This window comes from Ochotona curzoniae, unplaced genomic scaffold (genome assembly GCF_017591425.1).
Source record: "Ochotona curzoniae isolate NIBS_2020 unplaced genomic scaffold, NIBS_Ocur_1.0 patch194, whole genome shotgun sequence".
Lineage (NCBI taxonomy): Eukaryota > Metazoa > Chordata > Mammalia > Lagomorpha > Ochotonidae > Ochotona > Ochotona curzoniae.
In genome coordinates, this window is record NW_024466744.1 from 1 (window position 1) to 20,326 (window position 20,326).

Genomic DNA, 20,326 nt, shown 5'->3' on the forward strand with positions numbered 1-20,326 from the left:
GCCATGGCTGGTTACTCCTTGTGGAAACCCTGGCTCAGTCCCTCTCCCTCCCACCGTGTGGTGCTCGGCTGCCTTTCCTGGCACGTGCCGCTCACTTTGCTTGTCTCAGAGACTGCAGCCCGCAGTAAGGCGTGAGCTGCACTCCCGTCTGCCCTGGCAACGACGGGGACACCACTGGGTTTCTTGGACTGGTAATATGGAGTGTACCTGAAGTTTGGTTGAATTGTCTGTGTTCTCAAACAGACTAACAAGATGGCAGTCACTGCATTGATCAGTTGCAGTGGCCACCCAGCAGCCCGGGCATAAGCTGTGGGTCCCTCACATGGCCATGAACCCAGTCGTGGGCTGGGGATCCCTCACACAGCCATGACCCCGGAGGTGGGCTGTGTGACCCCGGAGGTGGGCTGTAGGTCTCTCACACAGCCTTGAGCCCGGGAGGTGGGCTGGGGATCCCTCACACAACTGTGACCCCAAAGGTGGGCTGTGTGACCCCGGAGGTGGGCCATGGGTCCCTCACACAGCCCTGACCCCAGAGGTGGGCCTGTGGGCCAGCGGTCTGTGCCTTGCTCATACTTTGTCCTCCCTTCCCCAGCAACTGTTCAAGAAGGTTGTGCCCCACCACTGCCTGGGCTGCGTCTGGTCACGCCGGGACAGGAAGGGCAACAAGCACTTGGCACCCACGATCCGAGCCACCATCTGTCAGTTCAACGCCCTCACCAGGTGTGTGGTCAGCACCGTGCTGGGTGGCAGGGAGCTCAAGAGCCAGCAGAGGGCCAAGGCCATCGACAAGTGGATCGGGGTCGCTCATGTGAGTCCCTCGCTGCTGCAGGTCCTGTTTGGGGCTGGGTAGAAGGAGGGGAAAGGAAGCGGGAGGGAGGGGAGCTTTGCAAAATAGGAGTTTGGGTGTTTGCAGATGACAGAGTGTTTCTGTAGGCAGAATTGTGCCAGCAAGCTTTGGGGAATGATGGTGGCATGAGTTCCTGCTGGTTTGAACACATTTCTGTTCCGCGAGCAGGCAGTGCCCAAAGCCGGTCACTCTCTCATGCCTACGGAGGAAGTGCAGCTCGCTGTGTAGAGAATCCACGTGGTCTCCTGTGGCAGGCAGCTTGGTCCCAGGGCAAGGGGCCAGGCAGAGCAAGGCCTGCGCCCCACAGAGCTCTGCTCGAGTGAGGAGTGGGTGTCTCTCCAGTGAGAGGGACACAGAGTTGCCACACTTTCCCTGCCCTCCACCGGCCCCTCCGGCACAGTGTCCAGCGCTGAGGCCCCTCCAGCACTGAGGCCCCTCCAGCACAGTGTCCAGCGCTGAGGCCCCTCCAGCACAGTGTCCAGCGCTGAGGCCCCTCCGGCACAGTGTCCAGCGCTGAGGCCCCTCCGGCACAGTGTCCAGCAGCCCCTCCGGCACAGTGTCCAGCGCTGAGGCCCCTCCGGCACAGTGTCCAGCGCTGAGGCCCCTCCGGCACAGTGTCCAGCAGCCCCTCCGGCACAGTGTCCAGCAGCCCCTCTGGCAGTGTCCAGTGCTGAGGCCCCTCCGGCACAGTGTCCAGCAGCCCCTCCGGCACAGTGTCCAGCAGCCCCTCCGGCACAGTGTCCAGCGCTGAGGCCCCTCTGGCACAGTGTCCAGTGCTGAGGCCCCTCCGGCACAGTGTCCAGTGCTGAGGCCCCTCCGGCACAGTGTCCAGCAGCCCCTCCGGCACAGTGTCCAGTGCTGAGGCCCCTCTGGCACAGTGTCCAGCAGCCCCTCCGGCACAGTGTCCAGTGCTGAGGCCCCTCTGGCACAGTGTCCAGCAGCGCCTCCGGCACAGTGTCCAGTGCTGAGGCTGTGTGTTGGGACACAGCGAGGCTCTGACAGTGACTTTGCCGCACACTGAGTGGAGACAGGAAGAGCAGGCTGAGCCGTCGGGATGCTGATCCTTGTAACTGGCACGGGGCACAGCGCACTCTGGGTGGAGCCTGATGGTGCTGAGTGTGCCATGTCAGAGAGAAGAGTCGACCTCACACTTTCTGGGCTTTGTCACAGTCTGTCTCTGGAGGAGATTCTTAAAACATCATGAATACATAAAACATCAGCCTTCCAGATGCTCTGACTGGTAGGCCCTGGTGTTTTGGGCTGGCCTAGCTTCCTGCTCACTCTGCACCACTTCCCTGGAACCTGTCTTTGGACAAGTGCTCTCTGGCCACATGCTGCCCACCCTGGTCACGAGGCACCTGTCACAGCAGGGCCTATCATGCATCTGTGGCGAGTTCCTGGCTCCAGGCTGTACTTGGGGAATCTGCATCTCATACATGGGACTTGGAAATGTGCATATGTAGCTTTTTCTTTTGATCTGTTTAAGTAAGCGCAGTACTCCGAGGCTTTTGAGCATGGTGACACTTTGTGAGTCAGCATTCACTCCTGTCTGAGGGCTTGCCCTCAGCATCTTCCAGCAGCTGCATCTTGGATGGTGAGCTTGGAGAGATCTCTCATATGTATGGCTACTGTAGCCATCTGCCCCTCTGCCTGTCTGTATTACTGAACAGGTGTATGAGCGCCAGCGGCCTGGCCTGGGGTCAGGGTCCTGTCCCCGTGTGTCACCCAGCAGGTGTGTGCAGGAGGCCTGGCCTGGGGTCAGGGTCCTGTCCCCGTGTGTCACCCAGCAGGTGTGTGCAGGAGGCCTGGCCTGGGGTCAGGGTCCTGTCCCTGTGTGTCACCCAGCAGGTGTGTGCAGGAGGCCTGGCCTGGGGTCAGGGTCCTGTCCCCGTGTGTCACCCAGCAGGTGTGTGCAGGAGGCCTGGCCTGGGGTCAGGGTCCTGTCCCCGTGTGTCACCCAGCAGGTGTGTGCAGGAGGCCTGGCCTGGGGTCAGGGTCCTGTCCCCGTGTGTCACCCAGCAGGTGTGTGCAGGAGGCCTGGCCTGGGGTCAGGGTCCTGTCCCCGTGTGTCACCCAGCAGGTGTGTGCAGGAGGCCTGGCCTGGGGTCAGGGTCCTGTCCCCGTGTGTCACCCAGCAGGTGTGTGCAGGAGGCCTGGCCTGGGGTCAGGGTCCTGTCCCCGTGTGTCACCCAGCAGGTGTGTGCAGGAGGCCTGGCCTGGGGTCAGGGTCCTGTCCCCGTGTGTCACCCAGCAGGTGTGTGCAGGAGGCCTGGCCTGGGGTCAGGGTCCTGTCCCCGTGTGTCACCCAGCAGGTGTGTGCAGGAGGCCTGGCCTGGGGTCAGGGTCCTGTCCCCGTGTGTCACCCAGCAGGTGTGTGCAGGAGGCCTGGCCTGGGGTCAGGGTCCTGTCCCCGTGTGTCACCCAGCAGGTGTGTGCAGGAGGCCTGACTTACCTATGTGTCCAGCCAGGACCACCATGTCTTCTGTACATTTCGTTGGGGTTGGAGGAGTCTTACTGTGGGTCCTCTGATTTATGGTGCCTGGAGTTTTGGGGCTGTTATTGTAGAAGGGATGTTTCTTCCTCCCAGAAAAGCACATTTGAAATGCTTGCTCTTCTTTCTGTTTGTTCTAAAGCTTGAATTGTGTAAAACTCTTTGACCTGGAAGCAGTGATAAAACCACAATGTTTGGGAAGTTCATGGTTGCAGGACAAGGCCATTTGAAGCCAGATAAATGTGAATAATAGTATTTGCTGAAAAGCCAATATGAGTGTGTGGTCAGTGTTTATCCCTGCGTGACTGTCATCTCCAGGACAGATGGGTCACCAAGTGAAGCCAGCACGAGGAAATAGTGTGGTTACTACCCTGTGCATCTAGCATGCAAGACTTCTCCCCGTGTCCGTGTGTGTGCAGGACCCCTCCCCGTGTCCGTGTGTGTGCAGGACCTCTCCCCGTGTCCGTGTCTGTGCAGGACCCCTCCCCGTGTCCGTGTCTGTGCAGGACCCCTCCCCGTGTCCGTGTCTGTGCAGGACCCCTCCCCATATCCATCTGGTATGTAGGTCCCTCTCCTCCCCGTGTCAGTGTGTGTGCAGCCCCTTCCCGTGCCTCCATGCTTTCAGAAGAAAGTACTTTGTGTCATCAATAGTGCCTTTACTGCACTGCATCTGTGTTCACTGGGGCAGCTGGAAGCCAGCAACCACACAGAACATGTTAAAGGCGGGAGCGGGCAGAATCACGCCGTGCCTGAGTCCATGACGTGTGTGGTTAGACTGGAACAGCGAATGTTGGCAGAGCTGCCCCTTGAGGGGCGGGACCCGTGGCAGCGGGGGCTGCTCTGAAAGGAGCAGGGCCAAGTGTCTGTGTACCACCATCTTAACGCACCTCTGGGCCCATCCCTGTCCACACAGGAATGTCGCATCCTCAAGAACTTCTCCTCCCTGCGGGCCATCGTGTCGGCTCTGCAATCCAACTCCATCTACCGGCTGAAAAAGACGTGGGCTACAGTCCCCAAGTGAGTGCCTGGACCACTCTGCCACCCAGATGTGACGGCTCGTGGCTGTACAGCGATATGTCCAGCACCTTGACTGGGTGTCCCTGCTGCATCCCAAAGCTCCAGCCATTCAGAAGCACAGGGCATGGTGTGCACCTGCTGGCCGCCTTCTGGGTCCCCAGTGCCCATCCCAGGTGCCCACCACACCCTCAGCTGTCCCCTCCATATCCCTTCGTTTAACCTTTAGGGCCAGGAGTGAGTTCACTCAGTATTTCTCTCTTGCTGTTGTGCAGCCTGTCAGAGCTCAGTGGGCAGCACACAAGACAGGCAGCACGCTCCAGCAGAGGTTGGGACATGGATGCTGGCAGAGTGTGTCCCAGATCAGGCTGATGGGGCGCCCATGTCCCTGTGGGCAGGACCGAGAGGAGCCAGGTCATGGGTCCAGCATCTGGAGTGAATGAGGCTGCCCCGAGGACCTTATGCAGAGCCTCCTTGTTTGTGACACTGTGTGCAGTAGCAGAGGAGTAGCAGGCTCCAGGGCTGTGTCCTGGGTGGTCAGTCTCCTCGCAATTATTTTTTATAAGGTCATGACCATGTGCACAGGAGGTGAGCTGGTAGATTCTCCCTGCACCACACCATGGGAAGACGTGACAGGCCCTGGTGAAACCATCGGGCCTCAGCATCCCTCAGCCCTAAGGGGTGGGACTCGTAAAATGCAGCCCCTCCTGCTGGCCAGAGTCCCCTGCCTAGCCCCAGCCCTCTTCCCCAACAAGTCTGAGGCCAAAACACAGGTTAAAGACGCACTCGGACCCGTGCGCCCTGTTTGGTCCACACTGCCCTTAGGAAGAAAGCCACGTGTGTTCTGTGTGTGCCTGTGTGACTCAGGCCCACCTCCTGGCTGCTGCCGGGCGTCCTTCAGCTCGGCTCAGCCCCATGCAGCCCCTGCTAAGCCATCTCTGACCCCTGGGTCCTTTGTCTGATAGATGGAGGACACCTGCTGACTTTGGTAGGAACCAGTGGGCCCATGTTGGTGTGTCTCCCGGTGAGGTGACCAGTTGTCCTCAGTGCTCAGTGAAAATGCTACCCCTTCATTGTTGGTTCACTCAGCCCCCAACAGGGCATGGGGAGAGGCCCAGGCTGCTGATGCTCCGACTTCCAAAGCATGCTCTTGGCAGCAGGCTGAGGACCAGGCCGTGCTGTTCCCACCACACTTCTGTAGGAACCTGGTCAGAAGGGCTTGGCCACAATCACTGTGGACCTAACAGCACAGTTGGGGTCTGCCCCAGCCTGGCTGGAATGTTCAGGACAGGACCCCAAGTCTTGGAGTGGAAGCATGGGCGGTGAGCTGCAGCCCTTGGCCACTAGCCCTGACAGCTTGGAGCTGGGCCGTGTGGGTGTGAAATCTTGTGGAGCTCCATGGGGTGCTGCGTGTGGCGTGGTCCTCATCTCACAGCATGGCCTGTTTCCCCACAGAACCAGCCTTTATAGGAGCACAGGGAACCAGAATGCCTCTGCACATGGGCACCCATGTCCTCTGAGCCCTTTAGAACCACTCTGCAGGCCCTGTGCCCAGGACGGTGGGCTGTGGGGGTCAGGTCCCACCGTGTGCCGAGTGTCCTCCTCGTGTCTGCTGCAGGGACCGTGTGCTGATGCTTGAGGAGCTGGCGGACATCTTCTCGGACCATAACAACCACCTGACCAGCCGGGAGCTGCTGATGAAGGTGAGGTGGGGGTGGTGCCCAGCACAAGCCCACAAGGGCACGGCCGCTGCCTCCAGCTCTCATTGTTCCTGCTGCAACGTCTGAGGCCCGAGGGCAGCTGGGAAAGTGCCAAGGCCAGGGAGCTCCACGCTGCACCCCTGAGCTTCCCTGTAACAGCACACGGCGTGGCACTGGAGGTCAGGTGTGCAACGAACGCACTGACTGCTCAGCAGACCCCTTGTGCTGACCTCAGTGGGCATTTCCCAGAAGGACAGGCTGCACCTGCCATGCGTGCCCTCTACTGGGCCCAGGCATCCTGTGGCCAGAGCTGCCCTCAGGGCTGACACATCTGCCAGGAGCTGGGCCGCTATGCAGCACAGAAGCTGCCTCTAGAATATAACATGCCAGGGGCCGCGACAGCAACCAAGTGGCCAGACAGCAACCTGGGACCAACCGTGCCAAGGGAGCTAGTGAAGCCAAGGAGCCCTCGAGTGGGTGTTGGCATCCTGGGTGGCAGGGCAAAATCTCCTGCCTTGAGGACCGTGGTCGATGGTAGGGCTAAAGCAGCAGTCCTGCCTGCCGAGACATGGAGAGCTACCTTCGTTACCTCAGCACAGGTGTTTCCTAGGAGCTGTGGGAGTGGGACCCACGAGGGGTGAACTGGGAGCACAGTGAGGACTCCGCCAGGTGCGGGCTTCCCGCTGGCCCAGCACTGGCGTGATGGCTGTGCTGCTCTCAGAGACCAGGAGAGAAGCGGGTACCTGGGTGTGTTCCATGGCAGGGGGAGGCAGAGGGGTGGAGAGCCCTGCTGTCGTGTGCTACATCTGGACCCATGGATGTGGACCACCTGCAGCCATGGTCCTCACCTCAGTGCCCGAGTCTGCACCAGGGACATGGCAGAATCATTCTGAAGACTGAGCACAAATCAGAGCAGGTGTGAGTAATTGGGGCCAGATGCCCGATCAGGTGTGCCGAGACCAGGGAGGCCAGGTGTGCCCAGCAGACGGAGACCAGGGAAGCCAGATGTGCCCAGCAGACGGGGACCAGGAAGGCCAGGTGTGCCCAGCAGACGGGGACCAGGGAGGCCAGGTGTGCCCAGCAGACGGGGACCAGGGAGGCCAGGTGTGCCCAGCAGACGGGGACCAGGGAGGCCAGGTGTGCCCAGCAGACGGGGACCAGGGAGGCCAGGTGTGCCCAGCAGACGGAGACCAGGGAGGCCAGGTGTGCCCAGCAGACGGGGACCAGGGAGGCCAGGTGTGGCCAGCAGACGGAGACCAGGGAGGCCAGGTGTGCCCAGCAGATGGAGACCAGGGAAGCCAGGTGTGCCCAGCGGACGGGGACCAGGGGGGCCAGATGTGCCCAGCAGATGGAGACCAGGGAGGCCAGATGTGCCCAGCGGACGGAGACCAGGGAAGCCAGATGTGCCCAGCGGACGGAGACCAGGAAGGCCAGGTGTGCCCAGCGGACGGAGACCAGGGGGCCAGATGTGCCCAGCGGACGGAGACCAGGAAGGCCAGGTGTGCCCAGCGGACGGAGACCAGGGAGGCCAGGTGTGCCCAGCGGACGGGGACCAGGGAGGCCAGGTGTGCCCAGCGGACGGGGACCAGGGAGGCCAGGTGTGCCCAGCGGACGGGGACCAGGGAGGCCAGGTGTGCCCAGCGGACGGGGACCAGGGAGGCCAGGTGTGCCCAGCGGACGGGGACCAGGGGGGCCAGGTGTGCCCAGCGGACGGGGACCAGGGGGGCCAGGTGTGCCCAGCGGACGGGGACCAGGGGGGCCAGGTGTGCCCAGCGGACGGGGACCAGGGGGGCCAGGTGTGCCCAGCGGACGGGGACCAGGGAGGCCAGGTGTGCCCAGCGGACGGGGACCAGGGAGGCCAGGTGTGCCCAGCGGACGGGGACCAGGGGGGCCAGATGTGCCCAGCGGACGGGGACCAGGGAGGCCAGGTGTGCCCAGCGGACAGGGACCAGGGAGACCAGGTGTGCCCAGCAGACGGGGACCAGGGAGGCCAGGCTGGGACTTAGAGAGGAATGAATGTCAGAGGAGGTGGGGCAGCTAAGAGGACTTGCCCAGACCCTGGGCCGGTCACTTCTGCCATGTGGCTGCTATGTTACCCAAGGCTGGTCACTCCCATGACTCAGTGTGGCTCAGGTCCCGGGTCTCCACAGGAGACGGTCATTTCCTTGTCCTGGCTGTCACAACATACCGGTTAGAATCGTCTGAACAGAACCTGTAGCTGGGCTGGCTGGTAGCATCCTACAGACAGGCTGAGCACATCGCAAGGCTTGATGGTTGTTTATGTTCCTAATGAGAGCCTGAGGTTGGCTGTGTGTGCCGTGTGTGTGTTCCTGTTCCCGTGTGTGCCCACATGAGAGCCTGCGGTTGGCTGTGTGTGCCGTGTGCGTGTTCCTGTTCCCATGTGTGCCCACATCAGAAGTATGTGCTGGCATCTGCCTGGGAGGGAGCCACTGTTAGCAGTTACACCCACACGTGCAAGACTGGTGCTCGGTCTGAGAGGTAACCATGCACGGCCATGCATTTTGGGACAGGGTCGATGGCTTGATCTCTGAGGAGGGTCTGGCTCCCAGGCGTGTCCAGTGCAGGCCTCCCCAGCCACCCTACTGACTGGGGCACGAGCAGTGAGATGCAGTACCCGACGCACTGTCCATGCCGTCCGGGTCCTGGTGAGGTTGTGCCCCAGAGATTTCAGCGGCCACCAAGTCCTCTCACTGCTCTTTCTTCAGGAGGGAACCTCCAAGTTTGCCAACCTGGACAGCAGCGTCAAGGAAAACCAGAAGCGAAGCCAGCGGCGCCTGCGGCTCCAAAAGGACATGGTGGGTCCCTTGCACCCAGGGCCTGCGGGGCCACAGCAGTGCTGGACGCCCACTGGGCACCCGTGCCTCCTGGCTGCCCGTTGTGGGAGCCACCACTCACACTGCCCCTGGAGCATGTGCTGTGGGATCAAGGCCGCACAGCAGCATGCTCTGCCCTCGTGGTCTTCCTGCACCTCCGTGCCCCGGGCCTGGGGAGAGGCCGTGCCGTGCCTAAGCCTGCTTCTGCTAGTCTTAGTGTCAGCTTCCTGTGCCCATATGGGATGTAGTGCCTCCTTCCCCCGGGGGTTGGAGGGGACTGGCAGCCTACCAGAGCCTGCGTTTCCCAGGAGGGCTCTCTCTCAGCGATGCCTTCCTGTCGCCCCGTGTGTGATGTGGGACCGTGAGAGTGCCTGCTCACTGCGAAGACTCCCCTGACAGCCACAGGCTGTGCTATAAAGTAGCTGTTACCAAAACAGGGTAACCTCTACAGAGGACGGGAGGGACTGTGGGGAGGGCACCCATGTGTGGCCAGGAAAGCCATGGCGCAGCCTCCAGAGGGCAGAGCCCAGCAAACGGCACCTTCCTTGCGGACAGTTCTACACAGTGAATTTGTGATTTGAGAAAGTTTGAGATTCACAGAAAACCGGCAGAGGAACAGGAGCCCAGTCTACATTCCCGCCACCAGGATGCCCGTGCCAGTACTGGCACCAGTGCCCATGTGTCAGCACCAGCAGACGTGGCCTCGTCCTGTTCACGTGGGCCATGAGGGTGATGTCACTGCTGGTGGTGTCCTCCCCCTGTGGCAGCGTGCATGTGTGTGTGGTGTGAACGTGACCTTGACCTTCAGCTCTGCAAGTGACCAGCCCTCCACGCTCCCAGCCACTAGTCCACGGGGCAGCTCAGCACTGCCCTCCCCACACTGTGCAGCTGGTTCCAGGGCTGTGCTCCGGAAGAGCAGGCAGTCCATGGCCTGAGCCCAAAGGAGCAGCCCCTCTGCGAGGTGTTCACGCCCCCGTGTGGTCTCTGGCTGTGGGATGCAGGCTGTAGCCACGGGCCCCGTCCGGTCCTCAGCGCTCGGCCCATGCCGCCTGTTGGACTCGCACATCCTGACATTCCTGCAGGGCGGTGAGCAGTGACACTTCCCTCCTCAGGGCATGATGCAGGGGACTGTCCCCTATCTGGGCACCTTTCTGACTGACCTCACCATGCTGGACACAGCCCTGCAGGACTACATCGAGGTGAGCCCGCAGAGCGAGGCCGGGCCCGGGGTAGCTGACTGCAGCTCACTTGTTGCCCAGTGTGGGAACACAAGGACATGGCTGAAAGGAGCAGCCCGGGGGAGGGGGCGGGGGGTCTGGGGCTGTTCCCAGGCAGCACGGCTGACCGCTTGTTCTGACGGAGGTCCTCTCTTCCAGGGCGGCCTGATCAACTTCGAGAAGAGGAGAAGGGTCAGTGGAATCTTGCTCTGCTTTTCTGGCTTTCGTTACCCACCTGGGTGTCAGTTGGGAGAGTGAGGACTTGGCAAAGGTGCTGCTACGCCCTGCCTTTGCATTCTTGTGCACTCACCCAGGGAGAGGGCTCACTCGGCCTCTGTTCAGAGGCCAGGAGCTGCCCAGGGCACCTGTGGCAGTGCTGGGAACACCCCCACCCCCAAGGACAGGGCGCTCCCCATGGAGCCATTGCCCATGTGTTGCACCCATGGAAACTCCTGAAAGGGTGCATTTCAGGTGTCTCGCCACAGCTGGGTGGTCAGGGGCCATGGAATCCCTGTAGCACAGACCCAGGCCGGCAGCCTTGGGAGGGAGCCGGGACATGGCCTGGCTGCTGTGAGGGGCAGGGGATGGGGGAAGCGTCACTCCCATCCACCTGCGTAGGCTTGGCTGTCTGCACTGCACACTCTGAATTAGCTAGAGAAAGGATGGGGCTATGCACATTGCCACAAAGCCTGGGCTCAATGCACTTGACCCAACACGCTTTCACCCTTGAGTGCGAACCTCAAAGATTTACAGGCTGGTGGGGCAGGATGGGGGTGGCAATCATGGGACCACCTGGGTGGGCTAGGGCCAAGGGGCATCTCAGTGGCTGGGACAGGAGCAGTCACCTGCAGTGGGTGGGCTGGAGGAGTTGGCCCTGGAGTGGAACCAAGGGACACACATGTTCTGAGGGCCCCCTCCCCGTCACCTGGGTGATGTAAGCCTGCCCCTCTGCACGGGGCTGGGGAGGCAGGTGGATGCTGTCACCCTGCAGGGACAGGAAGTGGATTGCATCGTCACCAACTGAGAGCACCCCTGGGGGCTGCTGGGCTGGGGAGGGTGCTGGGCCAAGACCCCTGGGTGCTGCTGGGCTGGGGAGGGCGCTGGGCCAGGACCTCTGGGTGCTGCTGGGCTGGGGAGGGTGCTGGGCCAGGACCCCTGGGTGCTGCTGGGCTGGGGAGGGTGCTGGGCCAGGACCCCTGGGTGCCGCCTCGGGGGCTGGGGACCTGAACTCTGCATTCCTGCCATGCACGGAGCAGTGTGGCGAGCTCTGAGCCCGTGGTTCAGGACCCGGCTATGTAGACCTCAGGCCCCCCTCGAGCTCACTGCCTCACACTCGCTGGGGCCAGGCATGCCTGGGAGCTGTAGTGTTTGTGATGGTCACGTAACAGCTGCTTCTCTGTGCTGGGTGAAATGAAAGCGGCTGAGGTGGCGTTCGTATGCCTGGGGCTGGGGGTTCAGGGCTGGTCCTCGGTCCTCCAAGGGGCTGTCCTCACGAGCCCGTGGTGGCTTGGGTGCTCACAACACACCTGCTATCCCATGTGGCTGCAGGAGTTTGAAGTGATCGCCCAGATCAAGCTGCTGCAGTCTGCCTGCAACAGCTACGGCATGAGCCCAGACCCCAGCTTCATCCGCTGGTTCCAGGGGCAGCGGCTGCTCACAGAGGAGGAGAGGTGAGTGGCCAGGACCCACAGGGTGAGCCAAGGAGCAGTGGGTGCTGGGTGGGACCTCCTACCAGCAGCTGCCAGACCTGGGAGCTCCGAGAAAACATTAGGGGTGCTCCTGTACCCAGCTCCTGAAGGAGGCCTTCCGCTGACAGCTGCACTGGCTGCCCCGTGGTCAGTGAGGCTGGAAGGAGAGTGGAGCACCACAGCCATGCAGTGTCACTGGGGCTGGGCGGCTCCGGGAGACTCCAGGACAGATGAGACATGGGGCACCAAGGGACCTGAGCATCTGTCTGTCGAGGGGCAGGGGAGACAAAAGACACAGGAGAACATGAAAAGGACACACAGGTCACACAGGACATGGGGAGGACATGAAGAGGACACACTGGACACAGGAGGGCATAGGACACAGGAGAACATGGGAAGATACACAGGACACAGGAGGACACAGAGGGCATGGGAGGACACACAGGACATGGAGAGGACATACAGGACACAGGAGGACACACAGGACACGGAGGACACACAGGACATGGAGAGGACACACAGGACATGGGGAGGACACAGGAGGACACAGAACAGAGAAAACAGGACACGGGAGGACAAAGGACATGTTTGGACACAGCCTGTGAGGCCAGCGGACAGCGTTATAACCCCTCTGAGGGCAAGTCAGGTGGCACCTGTGGCCTGAGGGCCTGTGCATGGGTCTCCACACCAGGAGTAGGTGGAGCCAGCTTAGTCTGCCCTTGGACTTCTGAGTTGGCCTTCAGGCACAGGGTGGAGCTGGGGCCTCATGAGTGTTAGTTATTTAAAAGAATGTAAGAGTTCTAGTTTTAGGTCATACGGCGCAGCTAATTCTCGAAACCTGGTTCTTTACCGTGAGCTGAAAACACCAGACGCAACGAAGTATCTTAGGAGGTTTATTCCAGCGGGGCAGGAACAAGGTGGAGGTAGTGGAGGTCAGGAGGAGAAAAGAGGCAGAAGGAAACACCTGGGGCCTTTTATGCAGGTAGGCCCGGAAGGTGTAAGGGGGGGCGGGGATTGTGGGGGTTTGAGGGCAGGCCTCAGGGGATTGGTGCCTGCAGGTGAATGCCTGGGGATGATTGGTGAGTGGGCAGGGTTGGGGAAGGGGCTGGGAGATTGGGGGTGGGGTTCTCAGGTGGAATGCCAGGTTACATCTGATTGGTGGGTGGCTGGATTGGCGCGAATTCCGTGAGCTGTGAGGAAGAAGAAATGGCGCAGGTGCAGGGCATCAGTCTCCGTGATGACTTTCAAATCACTCCTCACAATGAGCACCTCCTGTCTGCAGCTATGCGCTCTCCTGTGAGGTTGAAGCAGCCCCCGAGGCCAGCGCCACCTCGCCCAAGCCACGGAAGAGCATGGTGAAGAGGCTGAGTCTGTGAGTGTCAGGCTGGGAGTGAGGTCAGGACGTGGGCCTAAGGGGCTGTCAGCATGGGGGAGGGGCGTGGGCCTAAGGGGCTGTCAGCATGGGGGAGGGGCGTGGGCCTAAGGGGCTGTCAGCATGGGGGAGGGGCGTGGGCCTAAGGGGGCTGTCACCATGGGGGAGGGGCGTGGGCCTGAGGGGGCTGTCACCATGGGGGAGGGGCGTGGGCCTGAGGGGCTGTCAGCATGGGGGAGGGGCGTGGGCCTGAGGGGGCTGTCAGCATGGGAGAGGGGTTTCCGGCCATCTTGCCAGCTCACTTTGCACAACAGGGCTCCGTCCCCAAGGCTTTGGCAGAATATTGGGAGCAGAAGTGTGTGTGCGTGTGTGTGTGCGTGTGCGTGTGTGTGTGTGTGCGTGCGTGTGTGTGTGTGTGTGTGTGTGTTATAATGAACACGGGATTTATTTCCGTGTATTTGTACTATGAGGAGCTAGAGACCTTACATATCTGCTTCAGGTCCCAGTGCCCACAGTGATCCAGGCTGGGCTAGACCACCGCCAGGAGCCCAGCTCTGCATCCCTGGGGGTGGCAGGCTCCCTGGTTCTCAGCGCCGGCCCACCTGCTGCTACCACCCTGGTGTGCACAGGTGGGAGACAGACTGGCCTGGGAGCAGGTGTCTGAGGCGGCCCTGGCTGTCTGCCTCGGCCTGGTCCCATCCATGCTGGTGCCCAGGGAGGAGCAGGGCTGTGGTCGGAGGTGGTAGGCCCGCAGACGCGTTCTGGGGCAGCCAGGTCAGATGCTGGCTCCTTGGTTGGGCTTTCTCAGCAGATGTGTTCCTGCAGTGACGATGGTGGGCCCCGAGCAGGGCCCGACAAGGATCTATCCTAAGCTGCCAGGCTCCTTAGCCCCGGGTCCGCCCTCTGTCCTCTGGGTGTCGCAGCTTGCCAGCCAGGTCCCATGTCCTCCACAGGCTCTTTCTGGGGCTGGATGTCGCCCCTGGAAGCTCTCCCACCAAGGAGCAGCTCAAGTCGGCAGCCAGCGGCAGCTCCGGAGAGAGCATGGACTCCAGCAGCGTGTCCTCATGCGAGTCGAACCCCTCAGAGGCTGAGGAGGGCCCCCTCACTCCCGTCGGCACGCCTGGTGAGCCTCAGAAGGTACGCACGCCACAGCCTGCCCTCTGCAAGCCCCGAGGGGCGTGCCTGCTGGCACATCACTGCCGTCTGGGGGTCAGACTGGGAGCCCTCCTTGGAGAAGCAGGGACCCAGCAGGGAGCCTGTGCCTGTGGCCTTGGAGGTTCAGTTCTGCTGAAGGCTCCCCACCAGCTGAGGTCGGGTCGCTCTCCCACCAGCCCTCTGAGCTGCCCACACGCAAGCTGCCTGCGTGACTAGAGCTTCTGGCAGCCCCTGTTGTCTCTAGGGTGTCAGGGAGCTGGCTGCTTGGGCTGAGCCTGTGCTGGCTGGCTTAGTGTGCCAGCAGAGTGCTGTGAGGTGGACTCAGGTGTACAAGGGCCCTGCAGCCCATCACAAGGCTCCCATGGCAGAGGCCATGGGGGTGGGTGGGGGCAGTCAGCCATGTCTGAGCAGAAGGGAAGGAGGGAGGAGAGAGAAGGCTCCACATAGCATGGCTGCTTCCCAGCATCAGGCAAGCTGGGTGTTCCTCTTGCCCCTGCCCTGTCTTGGTCATCTGGTTCCTGCCCCTGCCATGCCTTGGTCTGCTGGGTCCTGCCCACCCCTGCTCCTGCCCTGTCTTGGTCAGCTGGGTCCTGCCCGCCCTTGCTCTGCCTGGACCAGAGCCTTCTGCTCCCGATTGGCTGTGTCTTGCTGTGTGCTCCCTCGGCCAGCCTGGCTCTGTGGTCACTGCCAGCCCTTCACTGTGGCTGGGCTGGTGAGGCTGAGTGGTGAGACAGTCCCGTGGCTTCATGCTGCTCTGTGCAGGGCCTGTGTATCCCTTCGTGTGGTCTCATGGCAGGAGGGGCAGCATCGAAGCATTGGCGACTGTCCCAAGTGGCTGCCCACATGGCCTTGTGTCCACATGGCCTTGCACATCCCAGGGGTGTGCTGAGGGCTGCACCTTCGCGTCTCATCTCTGGGCTGTGACTTCGGGGGATGCTGCCCTGGCACTGTCCATGCTGGGCTGAGTGCTGCCAACGCCAGAGGACTGGCAGCATGGGGATTGAGCAGTGTGTGCCATACGGTTCTGAGCTGTGGCGACCCCAGCCTCAGTGGGAAGCATGGTGCAGAAGTGGGGGCCATGTGAAGCTTCATGTCCCCGGCCTGCAGGGCCCCGGGTCACCCGCCCTGTGTGCGCCATCGCTTGCTCAGCTCTCATCCGTCCCTCACCACACTGCCCCTTGCTTTCTGCGTGAGCACTGAGCTTGCTTGTCCCAGCTGGGGAGCTGGGGCTCAGCACTGCATGGGTCTTGTGCTGGGGGCTGCCCCGCATACTGCCCCGCCGGGATCCTTCCCTCGATGGTGGCCTCCACACAGCCACCTCCATCCCGCCTCAGTTTCTGAGAGTGGGGGACACACATGGTTTGTCCGGGGCTGCCTTTCCCAGGCAGTCTGCACACCCGGGTATGAAGGTTGGCAGAATTGTGGAGTCTAGCCAAGGAAGGAAGAGGAGTCGTCTCGGCTGATGCCATCCATACAGGCTGTTGTGCTACCAACGTGCTGGCAGCCATCACACTGAGCTGCTGCCCTCTGGAGCCCAAGCCCTTGAGGCAGCAGCCGTGTAGCCCGGAGCCATATCCCATGGGGAAGGAGCGCGAAACAGGAAGTCCCTGCAGGACATTTCCCGTGATCAGGGTGGTGGTCTGGGGAGGCCTTGGCTCCCCTGATGAAACTGACGTGCTTGCAGCACTGTGGGGTAGGGGCGTGGGAGGTGTGCTTCCCGTCCCTGTCCCCCCAAACCACCCCTTCACAAATGTGGGAGAGGCGGATGCTCACCAGTGCACAGCTCCTGGCCGCCGGGGTTGGAGCTGTGTGGCACAGGGAGACTTTGCAGCACTCTGCAGCACCAGTGTCCCTTGTCTCAAGCGCTCCTGAGGACGTAGGCCGGAGCGTGAGGCCAGCCCCTGAGCACCTGCCGCCAGGGCTGTCCCAAGGCTGTCCCAGGGCCCTGCTGCTCTTGGGCGGCCTACCTCCAGAGCGGCCCTCTGCTGGTCACCCTGGCACATGCCTCCACAGTGCATGGGGCTGTGGCGGTAGCGGGGGTGGCTGGGCACGGCCCGCCCCGGGGGCCCTCTGCCCTCTGCCCTCTGACGCGCCTGCACGTGTCCCTTTTGCAGCTGTCCCAGTCATCTTCATGTTCCTCTGTCCACTTCATGGACACCAACTCCTCAGGGATCTCTCCTTCAGCCAACCCCCTGTCCTCGCCTACGTCCTCCAGCAGCAACCCTCGAGCCCACCAGCGCTCCGTCTCGGCCACGTCCATGACCTGCACGGGGCTGCCACCTGTTTACAACCAGCAGCAGGAGGACAGCTGTATCATTCGTGTCAGCGTGGAGGATGGCAATGGCAACATGTACAAGAGCATCATGGTAGGCCACACCCTGTCTGTGTGTGTGAGAGAGAGAGAGAGAGAGAGCAGGGCCTGGGGTGTGAGAGAGGGAGAGAGAGAGAGCAGGGCCTGGAGAGTGTGTGTGTGAGAGAGAGAGAGAGAGAGAGCAGGGCCTGGGGAGTGTGTGTGTGAGAGAGAGAGAGAGAGAGAGAGCAGGGCCTGGGGAGTGAGAGAGGGAGAGAGAGAGCAGGGCCTGGAGTGTGTGTGAGAGAGAGAGAGAGAGAGAGAGAGAGCAGGGCCTGGGGTGTGAGAGAGGGAGAGAGAGAGAGCAGGACCTGTGTGTGCTACTGGTGTGTGTGTGTGTATACATGTGTGTGTGTGTGAGAGAGAGCAGGGCCTGGAGGGGTGTGTGTGTGTGTGTGTGCGTGTGTTTCAGCAGGGCCTGTGTGTGTATGAGAAATAGAGAGCAGGGTCTGTGTGTGAGAGAGAGAGCAGGGCCTGGATTGTGTGTGTGTGTGTGTGTGTGTTTCAGCAGGGCCTGTGTGTGTATGAGAGATAGAGAGCAGGGTCTGTGTGTGAGAGAGAGAGCAGGGCCTGGATTGTGTGTGTGTGTGTGTGTGTGTGTGTGTGTGTGTGTGTGTTAGAGCAGGGCCTGTGTGTGCTACTGGGGTGTGTGTATGTGTGTCAGCAGGGCCTGGATGTGTTACTCGTGGGTGTGTGTGCATCAACTCTGCCCTATCATGGTCTTACAGATCGCTCGGCCTGGAGCTGGCCTTGGCCCCTGGTTGAGTTGCCCACCTTGGGGTGGGTCACCCCCAGCTGCAGCCCCTGACTCCTGCTTCTTGCTGGTGCAGGCCCTGGGATGGGTTGGGGAGAAACTGGCTCAGGTTCTTGGGTTGCGGTCCCCTTCATGGGTGCTGGATGGAGTGGCAGGTCCTGGCCCTGACCCGACGTGGCCACAGTTACTGGGGCACTGGAGGAATGAGCTAGTGTGAGAGCTCCGTGGCTTTCGGCCCTGGATTAAGGCAACAGGTGTTCATGTTCTTAGAGCTGCTGAGTCCTACCCTCACACCAGACACTCATTCCGCTGTGCTGGAGGACTCCTGGGGGTGTGGTTGGGGCCCCACCACTGAAGTGAGTTGCTGGGCCCTAGTCGTGTGGCTCTGCCTTGGAATGGTGTGAGGCCGTGCTGGGTGGCTGGAGCCCACGTCCCAGGACAGGCTGTGGGCTCTGGCCTGGGGTCTCTGTGCACAGAGCCTCGCTTTGAACACGGCCCTGGGTTGAAGGTTTGCCGTGGATGTTGTGAGTCAGACCCGTAGCACGTCAGTGTATCTGAGGACAGAGCCAGCATGCACGGGCACAGTTGTACCGCGATGGCATCCACGTGCGGCATGCCAGCACTCTGTCTGCTGCTCCAGAGGGTGCGGCTGCGCAGTTCTGGGCATTCAGGGACCATCCTTCCTCACCCCCAAATGCCACATCAGTCTGGCTGGCCAGGGCCCTAGCTGAGTTCCCACATGGGCAGCAGGGCCTGAGCTCTGGGCCCATTCCCTGCTGCTCGGGCCAGATGTGCAGAGAGCTGGGCCGCAAGTGGACACCGGGGACTGGGCCCGACATGGTCGGCTGGGTGGGAAGCAGCAGCTGTGCCCCACACCCGGCTCCTTGGCCGGGCTGCTTAAGACAGAGCAAGGAGGCCCTTCCGGGCCAGGCTGCGGCAGAGAGGCCAGCGGCCTTCTCACGGGCCACTCTGTCTCCACAGCTGACGAGCCAGGATAAGACACCCACAGTGATCGAGAGAGCCATGCTGAAGCACAACCTGGGCTCGGAGCCGGCCGAGGACTATGAGCTCGTGCAGCTTATCTCCGAGGACAGAGGTGGGCAGGGGTGCAGCCCATGCAGGTGGACCAGGTCGTCACACGTGTGTGGGCAGGGCTTGATTATCAGAGCAGAGAAGGGACCCGTGAGCACCTGGCTGGGCTGTCATCTGGCTTAGGTTGCCTGGAGGTTCTGGGTGGAAGCCGGGCGCTGCCCCACACTGGCTGCCTCCTGGAGGGCATAGGCCAAGGCCGGGCATGGGCGCTGCCCCGTGCAGGCTGCCTCCCGGAGGGCATGGGCCAGGTATGGGCGATGCCCAGCCCTAGCTGCCTCCTGGAGGTCATGGGCCAGGTGTGGGCGGTGCCCAGGCCTAGCTGCCTCCCGGAGGGCACAGCCAGGCATGAGCGACACCCCGTCCCCCTCACTGCCCCATCTCCTGGGCTTGCAGAGCTCGTGATCCCTGACTCTGCCAACGTCTTCTACGCCATGAACACCCAAGTGAACTTCGACTTCATGCTGCGCAAGAAGAACACCGTGGATGAGCAGGTGCCACCGCGCAGCCGGCCCAGCCTCACGCTGCCCAGGACAGCCAAGCGGGGCTGCTGGGGCAGCAGACACAGCAAGGTCACCCTGTGAGGCCCGTGGCGGACATGTCCACATGAGGCCCACGACGAGTGTCATAGGAGACCAGGACCCCAAGCATCGCTCTGGAGCCCGTGTGGACATGGGCCAGGTGAACAACTGTGTGTGTACATGCACTGGGCCACTGCATGACAGGGACGGACCAAGGCCCCAGCCGAAGGCCCCTCAGGACTCCTGTGAGTGCAGGGTGCTGGGCTGGGGGACACCAGGCCCGGCTTTGGGGGCAGGGGGACTTTGTTGATCAAGCACTGCAGTTAAGACCCCCTGTGGAGACCCTTGCCCCAAAGGACCTGTTCACACCTCATGCTGCTGCCCTGCCAGGACCCTGGCGGCCACGACAGCCCACCGGGCAGCCCAGCTGCTGCCCCTGGCCTGTGTGTGACCCCCAGGACCCTGCCCCCGCACTGCTACGGGGTGGCCCTGCCCCTGCCAGAGCCGGGCTTGGATGTACGGGAGAAGCACTTTCGGAATGTTCTTTTTCAGGAAAATTCCCCAGAAGCCAGTTTTTATTCCAAAAATTAAAGGGCATGAGGTTAGAGTGTGTGAAACAGGTGGTAACACAGCTCATTTTCCTCACGGCCTGGACTGTGCAGCTTGCAGGCCTGGGAGGTCACGGGGGCAAGGATCTGCCCATGGGCCGGCTTGGGCCAGCTTGGGCCGGCTTGGGCCAGTGTGGCATGGTCTCCCCTGGTCTCCCCTGGCCTCCGGCCATGCCCCCGTTGCTGGACTGACGCAGGATGGAGAGCAAATCCATATGTTGCTGATGGCTGTCAAGGTGGTGATAGCCAGGTCCGTCAAGCAGCCCCACACCTGCACTCCCCTTCCTGGCCGAAGGCAGGGTACGGAGGGGCCCGAACCGTGTCGCCCGTCACCTGAATGGGTAAACTACAAACCAGCCGTGGGCATGCGCTGCAGGAGCCCCAGGGCCATGGGCTTGGGGTTCCAGGAGATCCTGAGGGTGACACCCTGCTGGGCTGTGGGGTCATCCCAGGCTGGCTGAGAGCTGCATCCTGGCCTGGCCCCCTGCTCTCCCACTGGCCCCACGCTCCTGTGTAGCGTTCAGGAGTTTGGTTTCTGCTGTTTGCCCAGGCTGCTGAGCAAACCCAAGCCACCGCCTGACTTGGAGGAATCCCAGGCAGGCCCAGCAGGCGTCCCGTAGCAGGAGTGGGCGCACACAGCACTGGGGGCGGAGGTGTTTGTGTGTGGGAGGAGGGTCGTAGGCAGC

The 20,326-nt window shown here is 61.9% G+C and overlaps 1 protein-coding gene across 1 annotated transcript; it reads left to right on the top strand.

Annotated features, from left to right (window-relative positions):
• Positions 1-423: 423 nt before the first annotated feature.
• Positions 424-19,425, top strand: LOC121166658 (ral guanine nucleotide dissociation stimulator-like 1; the record flags this gene model as incomplete). The annotated part of the gene is made up of 12 exons (XM_040995885.1): positions 424-808; positions 4,252-4,355; positions 5,971-6,055; positions 8,779-8,868; positions 9,999-10,085; positions 10,263-10,295; positions 11,652-11,773; positions 13,074-13,163; positions 14,117-14,300; positions 16,433-16,684; positions 18,404-18,518; positions 18,908-19,425. Coding segments are annotated over 12 exons (1,735 nt in total), but the record flags the coding sequence as incomplete, so codon positions are not given.
• Positions 19,426-20,326: the final 901 nt, after the last annotated feature.